This window comes from Drosophila miranda, chromosome 4 (assembly GCF_003369915.1).
Source record: "Drosophila miranda strain MSH22 chromosome 4, D.miranda_PacBio2.1, whole genome shotgun sequence".
Taxonomy (NCBI): Eukaryota; Metazoa; Arthropoda; class Insecta; order Diptera; family Drosophilidae; genus Drosophila; species Drosophila miranda.
This window is the reverse complement of record NC_046677.1, coordinates 10,465,105-10,484,536: the sequence shown is the minus strand read 5'-3', so window position 1 is coordinate 10,484,536 and position 19,432 is coordinate 10,465,105. Positions and strand designations below refer to the sequence as shown.

Genomic DNA, 19,432 nt, shown 5'->3' with positions numbered 1-19,432 from the left:
GTGGCCAACAGCTGAGGCGCAGTTCCTGCCGTATCTCAACGATTAATTAATGTCACTGACATTTGTCAAGTCGAGTTTCATAATTTGCGCTTCGCCCAACCACCCTTAGGAGTCGGAGTCGGGCTCTGATTCTGATTCCGATTCCCATTCTGATATGTGACTCATCTGGCACCTGTCCCACCCTTATGGACAGGGAAGGGGGCGTTGGCGACATTAGTTTCAATAATAAATTAACCTGTAACTCAAACTCGTCTGCTTATCTGGCCATAAGTCAGTCCCAGTCACAGAGCCAGCGCCAATGCCCTTTCGCACTCCACTGAGTCGTCGCGTATCCACTCGACTGAGGATTCTCTTGTGTGGGTATCCTGTATCCTGCCTCCTTCTGTATCCTTGCGTATGTATGTGTGTGTAAATGTACTTGGCATGCAAGTGAATTTATTTTAGCGCTGCGACAAATGCACCTTCTTCATGCCTTCCGGCTGCCGTGCTGCCATGCTGCTGCTGCTGCTCTATTCTCAGTGATTCTCTTCGTACTTCGTGCTCTCCAAAGTTTGTCTCCTTGTAAATTATTTATCTGCAAGTTGTAGTACCTGCGAAGACGAGCAAAGCATCGGTTAATGCATGCGGAATAACAATTCCGAGAACCCATGGCATTCAGCATCAGAGCATCGGAGGAGCGGAGACTCCTGCCAGAGCGGAATGGGCGGTATGGGAAGTGGTATTCAAGCAATCCATGTAGCTGCATTTTCATTTATGAAAATCAATAAGCAGCTGCCGACTTAATTCGTTTCGCTTCCCTTTTCATATCTGGCAGTTTCCGTTGCTGCCTCATGCCCCATGCCCCATGCCCGATGCCCGATGGCCCATGCCCCTGCCCCTGCCTCATGCTGAAAGACTTTGATTGGAAACTGTGGCAGAATAGCAGGCAATTCGATTGAACTTAATTTGAGGGGAAATGGGGTCACGCCAGGACGATGACGAGGATGACGATGCTGGGCCAAAGGACAGGCAAGATTACTTTTTATGCATCGGCCATGTAAGCGGAGTGGATTGGACAAAGCATCAAGAGGCCCACGTCCCGTAAAAGATGATTCATCAAAGAGTCTCCATCTAAGAGCTCACTCCACCTGGAGCTCTCTTAACAGGTATCTAATCGATCCATAGAGAACCTAAACAATAATCCTAGTTACAGGGTATCAAATAGTTGAGTCTTCCACAGGGCCTTGCCTCTCACTTGTTGCTCTATGAGGAAATTGCAAAGTGTAAGGCAATGTTCCACAGAGTACGCCCCTCCATCGCGACAAGGTGATTCCACTGCACAAAGGACACACAGGACACACAGGACACGGGACAGAAGGATAGTTAAAGTACAAGAAACCGTTTAAAGTCCCCCCTCAAGAGTATGGCCATCTTCTTTTTTTCGCACACACTCTGGCGGCTTCCGTTTCCGGGGCGCCAAGCGGAGAGCAAACACGAGTTCTCTCTCCCCGATCCCCCCCAACTCTCTCTGTTTCCATCTACTTTTTTCTGCTTTGTTTTTGCCGGCAGAGAAATCATTAAACTGATTTATATTCCGTTTGATTCTACACCACCCACCCCCCCTGCCGATGGGTGCTGCCCAATGTGATGTGTGTGTGCGCCCGCCATTCCGCCGACTGAACTCCGAGTTCAAGTTGGATAAAAGGGTCGCCAGACCCAGAGCCAGATCCATAGCCAGAGCCAGAGCCAGAGCCATGGCCCGATACGAAATTCGATAATTCAAGTCAATTTCGCATGTGTCGGGGTTGCTCAAGGGTTAAGTGATTTTCTTTTGCTTTGCCTTTGTTTCTGCCTTTTGTTTCTCTTTGGAATTTTTGTCTGCCTCAAGTCAACTGTAAAATAAAGTCGCATAAATAATCTCTCTGCCGAAAAAAAACATGAAACATTTAAAATTTGTTTGTCTTTTTCCTGTTTTCTTTTTTTATGGAAATTTAAATTTTTCAACTACTGAACTATTGATTTTTAGCATCAGGATACCCTTTTAAGGCCCTGCAGGCGGTGCTGACCCATAATTGTGGGTCCTTCTGTCCTTCCAAAGTCCACTCCCTCCACTAGACCATTACGACATCCAGCCATGACTTTTTCTAGCCACCTTTTCTATGAAAGGGTTGCTAGCAAAAAAAAGCAAAAAAATAAACCTAAAAATTTCAATTCAATTTCGTTGAAATGTTTTATTATATAGATTTACTGGTTGTTGTTATTGTTGTCGGGAGCCGAGATTTTAATGTAATTGCTGGTAATAGGCAGACACTTTTTATGGGTTAACAAGCGCAGTGCACGGTCTGCTGTGTGGATTTTTCGGATTTTCAGATTTTTGGATTTTTGTTTGTGTCCCTGACCGCCGCTCCTAATGTTCGTTTTGACCAAATTGAATTCTAATTTTAAATTAATGTTCATGGTTCAGATATTCGTTCGATAATATTAGAGATGGTTATTATACGATTATATGTAGGTACGACTATGAATGGCTTTTTGGAAAGGTTAATAGGGTTTATATATGAGAAACTAAAGACTTTTATCATTTATTTTGGGACTGCTAATTGCATTTCTTTGAGCGGAAACAGCAACAGAAATTCCTTTTACGCTATCACAAAGAATTTTTCAACGGAAATCAAAGACCGTAAAAATTCTAAGAAATCGTATATTATTTCAGTCGTAAAAATCTCTCACATTTTCTTGGGAATTTTAAATTATCTTACCTCTGACAAAGCAGCAATATTTTAACATAATTTCCTTTCTATAGAGTACAATTTTTCTTGAAAGTTGCATGCAAAAAAAGGGAACAAATTATCGCTGGGCATATGAGAAACTTCCGCCTCAAGCGTCGACTTTGGTAATTGTTTTTGATGTAACACGAAAAATGATTGTACGGGCGATTTGCACGCACGAGCTTTTTTGAGTACAACTCCGAACACGACCCACGACCACGACCACGACCACGACCTGTACTTGACTTGATTTCTTATCGATTTGATTGTAATTACGCAGCACGCATTTGACGATCGCCTACCCCCCGCAGAACCATTGATCGTTATCAGGGGGGGAACCCATTCAGCAGAAAAAAACACATGTTTGCCACACTTTCGTTTCATTTTATCGGGCATGAGTAGCATTTAAGTAGTTTACGGGCAGCCACACTGAATGATATGAGGAGAATAATCAATATTTGAGCTTTATTCGTGGAGTATTCATTCAATGGCAGATCATGTAGAAGGGACCAATGTCTTTGGCTAACCAAACACCCATTTACATCCATTTAGAGACGATTGCCAAGGACTACGCGACTCGGTCCATGTCATAGACGGCGAAAGGCGAATGGCAAATATGTGCAATTCAAATCATGGCTGCCCTGCCATCTGCTCATTTGTTGTCTGGCATGCTGGCTATGTCTTTGCTCTCGGACCCACTCCCCCCATCCTCCCTTTGTGCGTATGCGGTATGCATCTAATTAATTAAACAATTGTAAATTCCTTTGATAAATTAACGTCACCAGGCCCTGACCGCACGGACACACATACTCGGACTAAGGCGTAGAATGAGAATGGGAGGCGGCTGGCCATACAAATCGTATGCGACGGGGCAGAGGAGGATGTCATCGGATGTGGAATGTGGGATGTCCGATGTCGAGTGTCGAATATCGAATGATGACAGCCCGAAACTCTTAATTAATAGCACGTTGTGGCTGTGCAGAGATGTGTCATCGTTGTGTACCCGGGTTACGATTCGTGCGAAATAATTATTGAAATTGAAAAGTTTAGACCCATATGACATTCGTCTGATGATAACGCACGGCATCAAAGCAGCATCCCAGCCCCATCCCCGCGGGCATTCAAAATCAAGGTTGTCGCCGAAGACAACCCAGTGGCAGCGCTATCGAGACCGCATCTATATGTTAGACCCATCGATAAGGGTCACTTGGGCGTTGTAAAGATACGCATCTTCCGTGCGGGGCCTCTGTATAAAAGCCAGCGGCACTTGCGAAACAGTCATTCCAGTACAGCACTTTGTACAGCAAGAAGAACAGAACTCGCACTCAAAAGGAATAGCTGCCAAACAAAGATGAAGAGCTCATTCGGTATGAATCTGGGACTATTTGCTGCCCAACAGCAAGGACTAACCCACATCCTAACCCATTGCAGTAATTGCCTGTGCCGCCATCCTGGTGGCCAGTATCAGTGCAGCCAGCGTGCCGGCCGTGCCGACCGCCATCAACAATCAGCTGTATCGTCGCTATGTCTGCGTCCACAAGTCGGACGGCTTCAGGGCTCTCGTGCCTGGAAGCTGCTCTCAGTACTACGAGTGCCAGGGAGGACAGGCGCTGGTAAGCACTTGCTCTCGTTTCTTCGACTCCAAGGTCCAGGGATGTGTCAACTACAACACCGGCTGCATTGAAGTACAGTCTTCGGCGTTGGTTACGGACAACGCTGATTCTGCTGTGCCCTGTACACCGACACCCTGTCCCACGACAACTCCCAAAGCACCCTGTGTAACCACCCCGTCTGCCCCAACAACCTGTTCCACAACAACATGTTCAAGCACAACCAGCCCAACAACAACAACTTGTTCGACAACCACCTCCACAACAACAACCTGTTCAACAACCACCTCAACAACAACAACCTGCTCAACAACCACCTCAACAACAACAACCTGTTCAACAACCACCTCCACAACAACAACCTGTTCAACAACCACCTCAACAACAACAACCTGTTCAACAACCACGTCAACAACAACCTGTTCAACAACCACCTCAACAACAACAACCTGCTCAACAACCACGTCCACAACAACAACCTGTTCAACAACCACGTCAACAACAACCTGCTCAACAACCACCTCAACAACAACAACCTGCTCAACAACCACGTCCACAACAACAACCTGCTCAACAACCACCTCAACAACAACAACCTGCTCAACAACCACCTCAACAACTACAACCTGTTCAACAACCACCTCAACAACAACAACCTGTTCAACAACCACGTCAACAACAACAACCTGCTCAACAACCACCTCCACAACAACAACCTGTTCAACAACCACCTCAACAACAACAACCTGTTCAACAACCACGTCAACAACAACAACCTGTTCAACAACCACCTCAACAACAACAACCTGCTCAACAACCACGTCCACAACAACAACCTGCTCAACAACCACCTCCACAACAACAACCTGTTCAACAACCACCTCAACAACAACAACCTGTTCAACAACCACGTCAACAACAACAACCTGTTCAACAACCACGTCCACAACAACAACCTGCTCAACAACCACCTCAACAACAACAACCTGCTCAACAACCACGTCCACAACAACAACCTGTTCAACAACCACCTCAACAACAACAACCTGTTCAACAACCACCTCAACAACAACAACCTGCTCAACAACCACGTCCACAACAACAACCTGCTCAACAACCACCTCAACAACAACAACCTGCTCAACAACCACGTCCACAACAACAACCTGCTCAACAACCACCTCAACAACAACAACCTGCTCAACAACCACCTCAACAACAACAACCTGTTCAACAACCACCTCAACAACAACAACCTGCTCAACAACCACCTCCACAACAACAACCTGTTCAACAACAACATGTTCCACAACTACAGCCTGTGTAGAGACTACCACACTCTGTGCAGAGACTACCACTGCATGCAGCGGAGCCAACACAGCCACCAAGGTCAAGCCCGCCTCCATGCAAGTGAGACCACCCCGTCCTGCCCGTCCCGCCGGACTACTCGTGGAGGCCATGCAGCAGCAGGCTACTCCCCAGGCTCAGGAGCTGAACATCCTCACCTACACCAACTACGTGTGCCGCAACAAGCCCGACGGCTTCATGATGGCCTCCCTGAAGAGCTGCAACGATTACTATATCTGCCGCTACGGAAAGCCTCTGCAGGTGAGCTGCGGCGACAAGTACTTCAACGCCCTGAAGGGCATTTGCGATCTGCCCGAGAACACGCGCTGCGTGCAGCCCCAGGCCTAGAGCTGGAGGAGACGATTATGAGACGATATCGATCACGCTAGCCCATAGCAATCGACCAGCACTACCAGACCCCACCTTGATATACAATGTCTAATCGATTCTATCCAAGCCTTAAATATAATCAAATATACGAGTATGCAAAGATACAAAAATGTACAACAATATCTCTGCGTTTACTGTTATCCCTTTGGGATGTAAGATCTCGAGGCTAGAAGGCTCTCCATATCTGTTCTCAAGCCAATAAGTTTTTTTCGCACACCCTTATGGAGGAGGGCATGGCCACATTATTACCCACCTTAATACCCCGATGTGTGGCCAAAAACGAATTACGACCCACTTAAGGGGGAAACCCCGTTGACCGGAGTGGCCAAGGGTGCGACATATTTGGGTTTCAGTCACATGTGAAAACGTCAAAAAGTATTTAAGGTACTTGGTTCTGAGGCGCGTGACCCTCGCCCTCGTACGCTCTTCTTTCAACCCTCGAGATTAGGCCATAACAGGATTTTGGGCCGCATAACGTGAAGAGCAAACAGAAATAAAAGAGAGATCTGGCCACCAAAAAAAACTGACCGCAATGCGCTTTAAGGCTTATCGAGGCGGGCAGGCTCCACGGGGCCGCTGAGCGCTGGCCCCCAGTGTTGGGGTTAGTTTTCGGACCTCGGTCTCTCTGCCGTATTATCGGCTTAGTCAACGAAGTTTTTGGCCCTGGCCATAAAGTGTCTGCTTAAGCCCTCCAGGCGGCGCTGTGTGCCAACTGCTTAACAAAATAATTAAACGGAATGGGCACATATGCCACACCCCCGCCCACGCCCACTCCCACGCCCACGCCCACGCCAACGCCATCGAAAAGCCTAACGCTTCTTTTATGTTAATTTAAAGACGTTAAGTTTGTGGCAAAGAAAAACAGAAGAGGAACAGGAGGAATACGGGGAACGGGTTGGAGAAGTTCAAAAATTACAGCGAAAATAAATAACGTGACACAGCATGACATTGCTGGCAAAACAGCGAACACCCCAAACCCCCCCGTCAATCCCGCAACCCCTAAGCCCAGACCCATTTTCCACTTCCACTTTTCTCTTAAAAGAACAGAAATGTGAACAGCGAAAAAGGAGGCTGAAAAGTAAAATCAACACGATGGCTCCCCGGAAAAGGCGGAAAACGCATGACTTTCAGTTTCGCATAGGCGCCCAAAAGTAAACGCAGACTTTTTAGCCGCCAGCCATTTTCCGAGACATGTTTGGCAATGGCTTTCCAGGAGCAGGAGTTCTCGGTTCTGGTAAGGTGCGAGGCTTACTTTCTCCAACTCTTACTCTCGGTCTCCGGCTCTTGGCTTGTTTAGTGGCTTAGGCGTACAGACATGTTAAGACTTGGGATTCGTGGCAGAGGCACTAAAGGCTTAGGGGACAAATTTCTTCGTCGCTTTTATCCCAGAGAACCCCCGCAGCAATAGACAGCATGTTTTTATGTCAATAGCCTCCAGGTTTTTAATGAGATGTTTCCTTTCCTAATACAATTTTCAGCTCATCCAAAAAGGTAGTCGGAGTAGACGCACCTGCAAGGAAAAACGAGAGATATATTCATATGATTAATATGTGTTTATGACTCTAATATTTAGCTTTATGAGATCTCGGTGCACACATCAAGCTGTGCCACATGGCAAATTTTTTTATAGAGCATTTAGCTAGGCTCCCAGTGGGGGGCGCGCGTCTCAATTCCGACGCACTGCAGGAGGCCCTGATTGCAGGTCCTTACATTCCCCGCTCGGTCTTTCATTCCCAAATAAACAATCCACACAAAGCATCAGAAAATTTCGTAATAAAACCCCAAACGCCACTCCACCCTTCCCCGTGGACCCCCCTTACACCTGTGTTTTCTTTGGCATCCGCAACCGATGGCGCAGGCCTCTCCTCCTGTAATGAAATCCGCTTTTCCCTTTGCACATCTGATGCGACTTTCGCCTCCAGAAGAAGAATTCAAATTAGAGTTTTGTTTACAATCGAAGGCTAGAGCCCTCCCCTCCACCTATCCATACTCTTATCCATTTTCGAGCTCCTTTGTGTACCAGGACGAGTTATTGAATTGCGCAAGCCCCCCACCCAGCCGTTGAAATTTTTATTGGCAACACGCGGCGGCAGCGGCAGCGGCAGTGGCGACTCACCTCTCGTTTTACGAGTATGTGGATGGATACTTCGGTCTCTCATTGGTTCCTGAAATCTTTCTGAAGCTCAGCAAGTATACAACCCGTATGGCCAACAGGCCGGCCCGCTTGGGCCGCAACCGAGCGACCCACAGCAACCGCCCGAGCAGCCGCAGGGACCGCACGAAGGTCCACAGCAGGGGCCGCACGAGGGGCCGCAGTATGACCCGCACCAGGCCCCGCATGGACCAGAGGGACCATAGCCGTAGCTGCCACAACCGTAACCGCCGCACATGATTTCTTCTTTGCCGATGAAATACGAGAGTATTTCTTGGGTTTTGCCAGTTTTTGCCAAAAGCTTCACGGATTTAGGAGCACAAACCGAAAAATATTTACTTGGAAATTTTATAGTTTGTAAAATTTCATTCCAATACTTTCAGATGTTGTGGAAGGTGTTGAGGGTTTGAGATAAAAATTACAACTGAACTTTTTCGATTCGAAATAGAGGATGTACAAGTTTCTCTGTGTCCAGGCCTACTTTGGGGGATTTTCTACAGGAAAAACAGAGGTTTATATTCGGACTGGGTTGAAAGCAGATGGCAGATTTGCTGGGCTTGAAAGTTTCTTGGCTGGAGGATCCCCAGAAATACCTAATAGCAGCCTCATTAAGTCCCTCCTTACTTCTGTGAGACCATAAAGTATTTTGGTCTCTAGTTAGAGGCCATTTTCTGCAATTTGGTAACTTGAGAACTCTCCTGGGGAAAGGCTGCACATTTCAGCTGGAACTATTTGGAGCCAAAAACTAGACACAGACGGAAAAAGAGAAAGCAGGGCTTAATTATTATGGCCCCAGGGGCACGCTGCTGGAGGAACAGTGCCAGCTTTTGCAGCAGCTGCAACTATTTTTACGATGTCATTAACCCAACAAGTAGCTTCCGTTACGAACACACGATGTTGCACATTCCGGGTATCAGCGAGTACATAGAGATGCACAGGGGACGGGGGGGACAGTGGGGGGACAGAACTATGCAAAATGGAAACGATTGTTGTCCTGGGAGTCCCAGAGAGACATTTACCTGTTTAGGGGTTTGTTGGATGGATTCTACATAGAATGATTCCAGCACGAGTTAAATTTTAAGGCACATGGACTTAAACTCCATCACTTGCAGCACTTTCAAGGATTCCCGATTCCTATGCCCGCCCTGGGGCTCTGGTTTCAGTGTCATTTGCCATTCCCCATCGACCGTTCAATTATATTAAATTTACATTGAAAACAGCTGCAATTATGTTTCCTTCCTTTATTCCCTAGACTCGAAATTTTATCCCCAAAATACCGACGGAAACGGAAACAGGCTTTTATGGCGCGCAGCCTCGAGAATCATCTTTCCCCACGGCGTCGCATTCGCTGCTGTTTATGGCCAAAAAACTTTTACTACCATCCAGCAGCGCCTACGAATTATGGCCCGAGACATAAAACTCTGGCTAATGAGCCGCTAAGCAGCCGCTGCCAATGCCAATGCCAATGCCAAAACGCCAAAGGGGTTAGCAGCAGCAGAAGAGCTGCTGCTCGGTTCGAGCCATAACAATTATAAAAGAAAATGCCGCAGAGCCCATAAAAATCAACGACTCGAGAGTGTAAGAATTTAATAATATCGCAACAATAGCCAAAATTGGCTAAGGGATCTTTAAGTTTATGAAATTTAAATTGAGGGAAAGCCAAAGCCCATGCCTTGGCTCCAATCAAAGCCAACCCCCTGCCGGGAAGGGTGGATTCAATGGAGGGCAACAACTGCCAGGACTCTCCCCTCACTTTCTCTGGGGATAAATTAGTGGTTTTGGTCTCTAATATAGTCGTCGTTTGTGCCTCTACCCCTACCCCTACCCCGCACGACATTTGTCATTTGTCACCCTCATCTACATCCCTCGCCTCGCCTCGCTCTCGTTCTCGCACTGATTTAATATTTATTTTATTAATACGAAATTAACATAAAAAATTGCCGAAATGTTTTGACACTTGGCATCGGTATGCACCCAAGGGGCTGGAGCAGGGGCTGAGCTGTGGGGTCAGGATTGGACTTCTGGGGGTGGCTTGTTATTATTTTGACACTTGCCAAACAATTGGCATGCGAAATGGAAAGCCCAGCTGCCTTAAAGGAGCAGCCAGCGGCAGCCAGCAGGAACCGAAAAGGAAAATTTTATTATGGAATTTCGTAAATTAAATATTTACACGACAGCTGTGCGAGAAGGTCTTAAGTTTTCCTCTGGCTCTAGAGCTCTCATCTCTCTCCCAGACTGGTGTTGCTGCTGCTGCTGCTGATTCAATATTGTTCGGGGGCAATAATTGAATTTAATAGCTGGCTGGGCAACGCGGCTTTAAAGGAAACCGCGCTGGCAGCTGCTTTGGAGATGGAATTATGGAAGAACAGAAAGTGTTGCATATGGCACAGGGTGAGTTTAAATTCGAAGGAAACGATGGATGATATGGGAATACGATGATCAGGACGACTGCTTTAACTATCTTTACAGAACTGTACTCTTTCGAAAAATGAAACAAAAGTTGAAGTAAAATAAAAACAAAACAAAATTATTTCGTTTTTTCGAGTTGCACTTTTTGGCATTGGTGTTTTTTTTTTTTTTAATTTGCAACAAAAGAGGAAAAAAAATTTGGATATTGTAAAGACAAATTATAAAAGCAAAAAACAAACAAACAATTTTGAAAAATTTCTTTTTTTCTTTTTCAGCATTTCAGAATAGTTTCCCAATCAAACATTAGCATCGCAGTATTCTAAAAGAAGAAAACAAACAAAAGTGAAGATTGATACAATTATTTTTACTAAAAAAAATGTGCACAAGTGGTAAGGGTAAGTGGATCGATACACTTTTTACCTGCAGATAGAAAATACAATACAATAATCAGAATTGGAAAAGAGAAAAGGAGAAAAGTGAGAGATTGTTGTAATTGATAGAGGTTTTGTGTAGTTCAAAAAAGCTCTGAGCCGAGAGCAATGCTCTGCCTACTGGGTTTTCCCATTCTTTAAAATAGAATAAATAAAAATAATAATAAATATGAAATATGAAATAAATAAATAGTAGTGAATATCATATTAATAAATAAATAATATTAAAAAATATTCAATAGATAAATAATATCAATATATAAATAATAATAAGTGAATAATAATAAATAAATCAAATTTAATACACAAATAATAATGAATAAACAATAATAAGAAATAATAAAAAATAATAATAAATAAATAATAGTAAATAAATAAAAAAATATTAAATAAATAGATAATGATAATGAATACAAAATAATAAATAAATTAAAATTTATTTGAAATAAAAATAAATCATTTTCAACTGTTTCCTTAGGATTTTGAAGATATTCCCCACTGCAGTGGAGTGAACTGTTTGAAACCAATCATGATTTTCTGTCAAGAAAACGGGACTGTTTTTTAAATAAAAATTTAATTTCAGAGCGAAAGCCACTGCGATAGCTGTGGATAAATATTATAGCCATTCAATCTATATCAAACCTTACTAAAATATAGAAGATTTCATTCTTTTAAAAGCCATTTTCCTTGATTAATCTTTACATTGCTTAAGAACTGCTTTCCTATCAGCCGAATATCTATTTTTGATGCTGTTTCTATAAATTATAATATCGGTAATTCATTTCAAATTCGAATGCCAGGTACTGGCTTACAATATAAGATCTCCCTTTAAAAGGAACCCAAAAAAACATTTGCATCTCTCTCTCTCCCACCGAGAACTCTCCATTTCGATTGTGTTTTTGTTTTTTTGTGGGTCCTCAATTCAATTACCAAAAGCAGAAGAACCAGCAGAACCAGAAGCACTCGCCTAACCAAAGTCAACAGCCAAATTGGGCATTTAAAAATAAAAACAAAAGTAAATACCTCAAGAGGAAAATGCGCACTGAGCGTTGAGCGCTGAACGCTGAACGAACGGTTGTGTCACTAATTCAGGTAATTTGTCACTTTATTTGCATTTTAAATGAATGTTATTGTTGTTGCTGCTGTTGCTGTTGCTGCTGCTTCTGCCGTTTGTGGGTCGTCCTGGCAAAGGGCAAAGGCACAGGGGACGAAACCAAGAGAAAACCAATTTCCATTTCCATTTTGCGGGCGGGCAAACGCAGCGCGAAACGGAGAGAGAGAGAAGACAAAAACAAATGAGTGAGTGACAGCCATGGGCCGTGGAGGGCAGTGGGCCAAAGGACGAAATACGGGACAAACAAGAGGAAAAGAAACCCTTTTTCTGGCCTGGTCTGCCCTGGTCTGCCCTGGTCTGGTCTTTTCCTTGACAGTCCAAGACCCAGTCGTGGTCCCCAGTCCGCTTTCTCTTTGCGAGTGTCGAAGCCAAAGAACAAACGGCAAGGGAAAAGGACTCGCAGCCACCACGACCAAGAAATGCGATTAAAATTTGAACATTGAGGCGAAAGGCAAAAGACGTTTTTGTGGCAACCGTCACGTAGGGTGCTGCGGCGTGGCCTGAATGGTTGGTGGACGGTGGGAGGGGGACTCTTGCTTAATTTGAATGAAGTGGCAACATTGTTAATAGCCCGCATCTTACCCCAGAAGATGCCCGTCGTCCTCAGGTGCCTTTCGCCTTTAATGATGCTGTTTACTTTTGCATTTTATGTGGCAGCAGCAGCAACAGCAGCAGAAAAAAAAGCTGAACGTGTAACCAGGACTTGGGAAAATATTTGCATAGAAAACATGAGGCCCAAAGCGGAAGTAGGCCAAAGAAAAGTGCAGAAACCGCAAGAATTTCCCTATTTCTATATATTTAACACGATTTTTTCCAACATTTACCTTTGTTTAATTAATTTTCTTTCAATTTTACTATTGGTATTCCACGAGAAAATAAAAATCTACCCTCGATTTCCTTCATTTGCCTAAGCAAAGATAGAAAAACCTGTGCCCAATGTCTCAAATTCATTTACTTGTTCAATGTTTAACTTTAATTATGGATTATCTTGGGCTCCAGATACTCTCGAATTTTCCAATTAGTTGCGCGACTAAAAATTTACAACCGCTGCCCCCGCAGGTGGCAATATGCAATGGGCAAAAATTCAATCAACCAAGCGACAGCACGGCGTTTACGAGCCTCCTTGCCACATAAATTTTTCCCAAGAGTCCCCCCCTTCCCCCACACATACACACAAAGAGAGAGAATATTGGAGTCCTGGCCTGCCTGTCTGCTCCGTGCTTCCACCTTTTCTTGCACATTTACCTTTTTGTGGGGGCCGCAAATAAAAATAAACACACGTTCCTTTGTCGTGTTCATTGCCAAAACGTGTCTTGGGTTCGCTTCCTCCTGCCGCAGAGGAGGGACACAGCTACAGCTACAATGGTGGATTGAAGGACCTTCTCCTTGTAGGACTGAAAGTCGCGGTTTTTGTCAAGCCAAAGACAAAGTGCGCTCTCTGCCACAATAATAGTTGGGGCAGCAGGGGCCGCAGCAGAAATGGGCGCATAAATATTTGAAACATGTTTACCCGACCATACCGACTATATTTCTTGTGCCACTCCAGGTTGCAGCCAGCACCATTTTGGCTGCCTCTGACCACGTACGCTATCAATGTCCAATCTTCTCCACTCAACAAATTCCACAGCAGACGCTCTCTGAATTTATTTTCCAGCTCCAGCTCCAGCTCCAGGACTCTCCTCCATTTCATCTCTTTCATAATTTGCTTATTTTATTTACTTTGATTTCGGGTGAGAGGAGCGCCTTCCCAAATGTCAGGATGGAAAAATGCTTGGACTTTTCATCTGTCAGAGTTGCTTTGATATTTCCTTCTTCCAAAAGATTTCCCATTTTTTAGCCATTTTCTTTCTGTTTGTTTGGTTAGTGTTTCTTTCTTTTTTTTTGTTTTGTTTGGGGCATCTTTCAACAAGTAAACAATGAGCTTAAACTGTGAGCGGCTGCCTGGAATATGAATGGGTTATGTCACGCATAAAACTACAAAAAGGGTTTGCCCACATCATGTGTGCCGAGCTGTGGAGGAGCCAATCCTCGCTGCAGTGGTCTCTGGCTAAAACAAACCCAGAGAAGGTTTTAGGTAGTCGCATCCATCTGGAATAGTTCTTTCCAAAATTAAGAATGATTTCCATATGCCATTTCTTTTGCAAGAATTTCTTAGATATATTTTCCTTCTTGGAGTCTTCACTGTAGCCTCCTGCATCCTGGCTTGCACGTCTCTCTCTCTCTCTCACTGTCTCTATCTGGTAGGTGTTCTGCCTGTCGCTCGCTTATTGTTTATATTGTTTTAATTAATTTAATTTTGAGTTCTTGTCTTTGCCACAGACTCCGCTCCGTGGAGAGGCTCCTCCCTGTTGGCATATTTTATGCTCACGTATGCAGAAACGATATCCTGTCGCCCCGTCGTCGTTGGGGGAGACGACTTTGTCGACGCCGTACGACCACAAGCCAAGTTGTGTGCTCTGTTAAGTGGTGGAATGCCTTCTCAATACCGACTCCTGCTGCTCCAGATTGCTCCCCCACCGCTCCGTCCCCTTTAGGCCTTTAGAATTGCCGATGCCTCCGCCCGCCCGCCTGACTGCCTTCCGGTCCTTCACTATGTTTGTGCAATGAAGCGTTGAGCTTTTATAACGCCAACAGTCAGCGAGAGACTAAGAGACTGAAGCATTGGGCGGCTGGGCGGTTGGGCGGCTGGGGGACTCGAGGACGTAGTCAGTCATTGAGAAGCTGTAAAAAGCTGCAGGGAAATTCTTAATTTACAAAAAAAAGGAAAACCTCTGCGTAATAAATGAAACGTAAAAGAAAAAAAATATAAGAAAAATCAACCCAAGAACCAAACGAAACTTAACAACTCAACGAAGACCTAAGGGACGGGGGGTGGACGGGGGGAGGACGGGAGGCAGAACAGAGCCGGACAATCCCGGCTTCCGACAGTTTTTCGGTTTGGACAGACGCTCAGACCCTCTCTTGGTCTTGGCCACGCACTGAAAGCTTTCCGCTCCACTTGTCTGCTGCTTTGATTCTCACGGTTTTTCATTTGAATGCCCCTCTCCCTCGCCCTGCCCCGCCACAGCCCTGGGATGAAGCCTGAAGGACGCTTCGCCTCACCTGTTCCAGCAGCAGTATCTTTGAGATACTTAGATACGTATATATTTTAATGTGCGCTTTATCAACAGCTTTAGATAGCAGCAGACTTCTCCAGGTCTCTGTGTCTCCTTTGGATACGCTTCTCGCTTGATGGGGCAGCGGGAGACCACGCCCCTACGTTCCTCCTCGTGCTGTGCTTTTCTGTGTGGAGAGGGATTTCGAGTGATTTCTCTTTAGGGAAATCGTCTAGTGGAAAGTCAAATTTATTTTCGATTGCGCTTCGACTGCAGCTGGCAGCGCTGTTTGTCTCCGTGGCGTTGCCAGACCTCCCATCCATCGCAGCACTGGCACACCCCATCCCCTTTTCGACCCTGGAGTTATTTTTTGGACGCTTTCAATGGGCTGTCAGCTGGTAGTCCCCTTTCCTAACGCTTTTCGCTTGTCTAATTAAAAACTTCGGGGCGTTAATCCAGCAACACATGAGATCCAACCCGTCCACGCAGTCGCTGGCTTCCTTCGGCTGTCAAAAGGCCGTCACAAAAATGACATTTTCCTGGCTAATTACAATTTCAAATTAAATCACGAGTAATTAGCCCGAAAGTCAAAGCCGAAACATGGCAAACACACGACACGGCTGGGGGCAGGGATGGTGTTTTCTGGAATTTGACAGAATTTTATGATTTACAAACGCAATGAAAATTGTTGGCCTAATGGTTTGTCTCTCTGTCGGTCTGTCTGTCTGTCCGTCTGTCTTTCTCTTCCTCCCCCACCCTGACAGGTGGGAGCTTTGTGGTGGTTCACGCCCACCATCGCCGGGAAATTTCCCTGCCAAAATGAAAGACATTAACGAGTGAGAAAGGGAGGGAGAGGGAGAGACGAGCGAGAACCAGCGAAATGGGCAAAAGGCGGGCGACACATTAAAATACATTTTTAATGTTGATGTGCCACAGAGTACATGCCACGCCCCCACCACATCCACTGATAAAATTTTCTTCATTTTGTATTTGTTTTCCTTCATTTTGCCGCCGTATTTATTATTTATACATGTGTCTGCGTCTTTCTCTCTTTTGACTTGTGCTGGTTCTGCCACCGGAACTCGAATCCCCAGCCCCCAGCCCACATCCCACGTCCTCCTCCAACAAAACTGACACAACGTCCGTTCCGTTAGAAATGTAATCAAAATAATTACTTTTATTGCGATTTCTGGCCCGTATGCTAATCAACAGAATTCGGATTCGGTTTCGGATTCGCAAGCGGATTCGGATTCGGGGTAGGGAATGGTCTGTCAAGCATATTTCTGTTTTTTGGTCTTTGAATTATTGTTATGGCTTTCATTTTAATGGGTTTTAATTTCCTAGTTGGAATGTGTCTCTTTTTTTTTTCTATTATTATGCAAATAGATACAGATACGCGTATGCATGAATTTTTACAAGCCCATGCTTCATACCATAATGGGATTTTGCCATCGACCTTTTCCAACACTAAATTTATGTATCGATGGGCAGCACAGCTTGCGGCCAAATTGGCCATTTTATAGCAAGTTTTAGCTACTTTTTAAGTTCGATTGACTGCAAAACATATTATAAAATTTCTTTTAGGTGGAAATCTGGCTTTGTAAAATATATATTTCTTCTTTTAATTAAATAAAAATTCGATAATTAGCTATGTGTTTAATTTGTATCGATAGTCTGTTAAATTACCATCTCAAATTTGCGGTACTTTGCTAATATTGAACTTTGTCGATGGACAGCCGCCAAAAAACCTACATTAAACTGGTACAGTGAATTTCTATCATATAGTATAAGCCCTATAATAATTAATATTTTATCAAAATTGACAAAATCATGCAAATTTTTTATTTAAAACATTAAAATATCTTTTTAAATATTTGTGTATATTATTTTTTGGATAATTCAGTTATTTTTTTCACGTTTTGTCACAAAAAGAGGTATTTTTTTCTTTTAAACCTGACAGACATTTGACAAAATTCATGTATCGATAGTTACAGACAAGACACTAATTTCTGTCATTTCTATCGAGCTGGCAGCACTCTTTCTTTCTACAAGTCATTGAAGGCAGAAAAATTAAGTTCATTTTGTGCTGCAAAATTATGCAATTTGTTACTAACCATCCTTTTGGACCGAATGGACCCTACTATGGTCGTCCCTGTCTACGTGATCGCTTTCCCAGCCTGGTGGACGAGGTCGGGGAATGGGGCGGCAGCCTGGTGGAGCATCTAGGCAGCGCCAACATCGAGAACATGGGCGCCCGCCTCAAGAAGGGACGCAAGCACGACAAGGAGCAGGAATTGCGTGACGCCAACGAGAACCTATTGACCGGTTCTCCACGCATCAGTCAGACGCTGCGCACCAAAGCGCGCAGCATGCGACGTGCGCACGACATGTTCGCGCCACAGATGACGCGCGAGCCGCCGGTCTGGGCCGAGCCGCTGGAAACTGAGCGGCCGCGTCGGCGCAGTCGCTCAGTCAATGTGCGGCCCACGGCTGAGCGACAGGCGGGCGAGCCCCCGTACAAGGGGAAATGCGATCATTGCCGTCGCCAGGGCACCGATGATGCTGCGAGCGATTTCAATGCCCGCACCATGGCCATGCGCATCAGTGACCATCCCATTCTCAGGTGAGTGTGGGTTCCATTTTGGTCGCGACCTTTAACCCCAACAGATGTTCCTTACAGCAACCAGCACCAGTTGATGCACTGCATCCATTTCGGTACGTTTTTGCCTGAGGTTCAGCAGTGAGAAAAACAGAATACGTAGAGCTTGCCACATCTGCTTCCAATTACACGATACACTTGCCACAACAAGGGGGAGGGGGATCTTGGAGGAATTCACACACACACACACACACACACACACACACACACACACACACACACACACAAAAATCAACGCGGACATTTATTTTCATGTATTTTCATGACTCTTAGTGCCAGATGTCGACGGCCAGCGAAATGTGAGGATTGGATAGACCCGCCCGCCCGCCCGAAGCGAACCGAAGCGCAGTGCCTTGGCGCCTCTGGAGACCCCTGGAATGAGGAAGTAACTGCAGAGAGAGCGCGAAATTACACCAAGAAACACTTGAGAATTGATAATTATAATATATTTAGTGTAAAACTATGGATTTCATGGCTTACAAGGCATTTTTCGCAGGTTTGTGGGAAACTGTGATAATGAATGGCCCTGTAAAGTCTTTTTGGTGACTATATCTATGCTATCTCTGAGATTGTGGCTTCATTTGTGCCCCCCAATTAGGCAACTAAGCAGAAAAGTCACTTCATCAGCTCTGAGACCCTTCTGCAGTGCCATTGCAGATCTGCTGAACCCCTAGTCACTCTTCTAGCACTCACATCTACCGAATCTTATCTTACGCGTTTCCGTTTCTATCTCATTTCACTGCTGGCGCCCATCCCCAGCTAAATCCTGCACATCCTGCCGTCCTGCCCATCGTATTCGCTTGTTCACTTTGCCATACGCTTTGCATATTTTAGGACGCAACAGGAAATGAATGAACACGCCCCAGCGACTGCAAACGAAACGAAAAGTGGCGAAAAAACAACATCCACCCGCAGCAGCAGCAGGAGCAGGAGCAGGGGCAGTGGGAAATGTTGGAAAGGCAACAAACAGAGTTGTGGCACAGTTTTTCCATGTACTTTTCACGCATAGCCCTGGCATGGCCCTGGCCCCCCACTGGCCCCCTTCCATAGTCAACACAAATTGCTCTTGTAATATCAATTGAAAGCAGGGCGCCAAAAACATACGCCTGGAATTATGCAAATGATTTTGTTTGCTGGATTTTTATTTACTCAAAAAAAAAGAAAGAATTAAGGAAAAGAAAAGGGGAAATATGAGTGCTTTAATTTGGGGGTTTGTACTTTAAAGAAAGTACAGTCCAAATCTAATTGGCTGCAGGTACAGTCCTGCAGGTGCTCACTCCTATGCGCTTCCAAGGGGGGGGTAAAGAAGTGCGGAAAACCACAAAATCAACTTTCATTTTACTGGAATAACTTTCTTAATATCTGCCGCTCAGCCCCACTCCCTCTCCTTCGTTTGTCTTTTCCTTTGGCACATTTCCTTTGAACTTTGTACTTTGTTGTTTGCCTTTTGGTATATGCTCGTAGTATTGTTGCCATAT

General features: G+C 44.9%; 2 protein-coding genes and 1 long non-coding RNA gene across 3 annotated transcripts; 2 read left to right on the top strand and 1 right to left on the bottom strand.

Moving 5' to 3' along the window:
- The first annotated feature begins 4,008 nt into the window (after positions 1-4,008).
- On the top strand, positions 4,009-6,216 carry LOC108162134 (mucin-22). Its single transcript, XM_017296715.2, has 2 exons — positions 4,009-4,114; positions 4,179-6,216. Exons 1-2 carry the CDS (start codon positions 4,099-4,101, stop codon positions 6,050-6,052), a joined length of 1,890 nt encoding a protein of 629 aa, XP_017152204.2. The 5' UTR covers positions 4,009-4,098; the 3' UTR covers positions 6,053-6,216.
- Positions 6,217-7,508: 1,292 nt separating this feature from the next.
- On the bottom strand, positions 7,509-8,684 carry LOC117188937. The gene is made up of 2 exons (XR_004473004.1): positions 8,211-8,684; positions 7,509-7,604 (listed from the first exon to the last, which is right to left on the bottom strand). It is a non-coding gene; the product is annotated as an uncharacterized LOC117188937 (long non-coding RNA).
- An 8,564-nt stretch (positions 8,685-17,248) lies between these two features.
- On the top strand, positions 17,249-18,917 carry LOC108162141. The gene is made up of 3 exons (XM_017296723.2): positions 17,249-17,918; positions 17,976-18,010; positions 18,228-18,917. The coding sequence occupies exons 1-3, from the start codon at positions 17,392-17,394 to the stop codon at positions 18,266-18,268; spliced, it is 603 nt and encodes a 200-aa protein (XP_017152212.1). The 5' UTR covers positions 17,249-17,391; the 3' UTR covers positions 18,269-18,917.
- Positions 18,918-19,432: the final 515 nt, after the last annotated feature.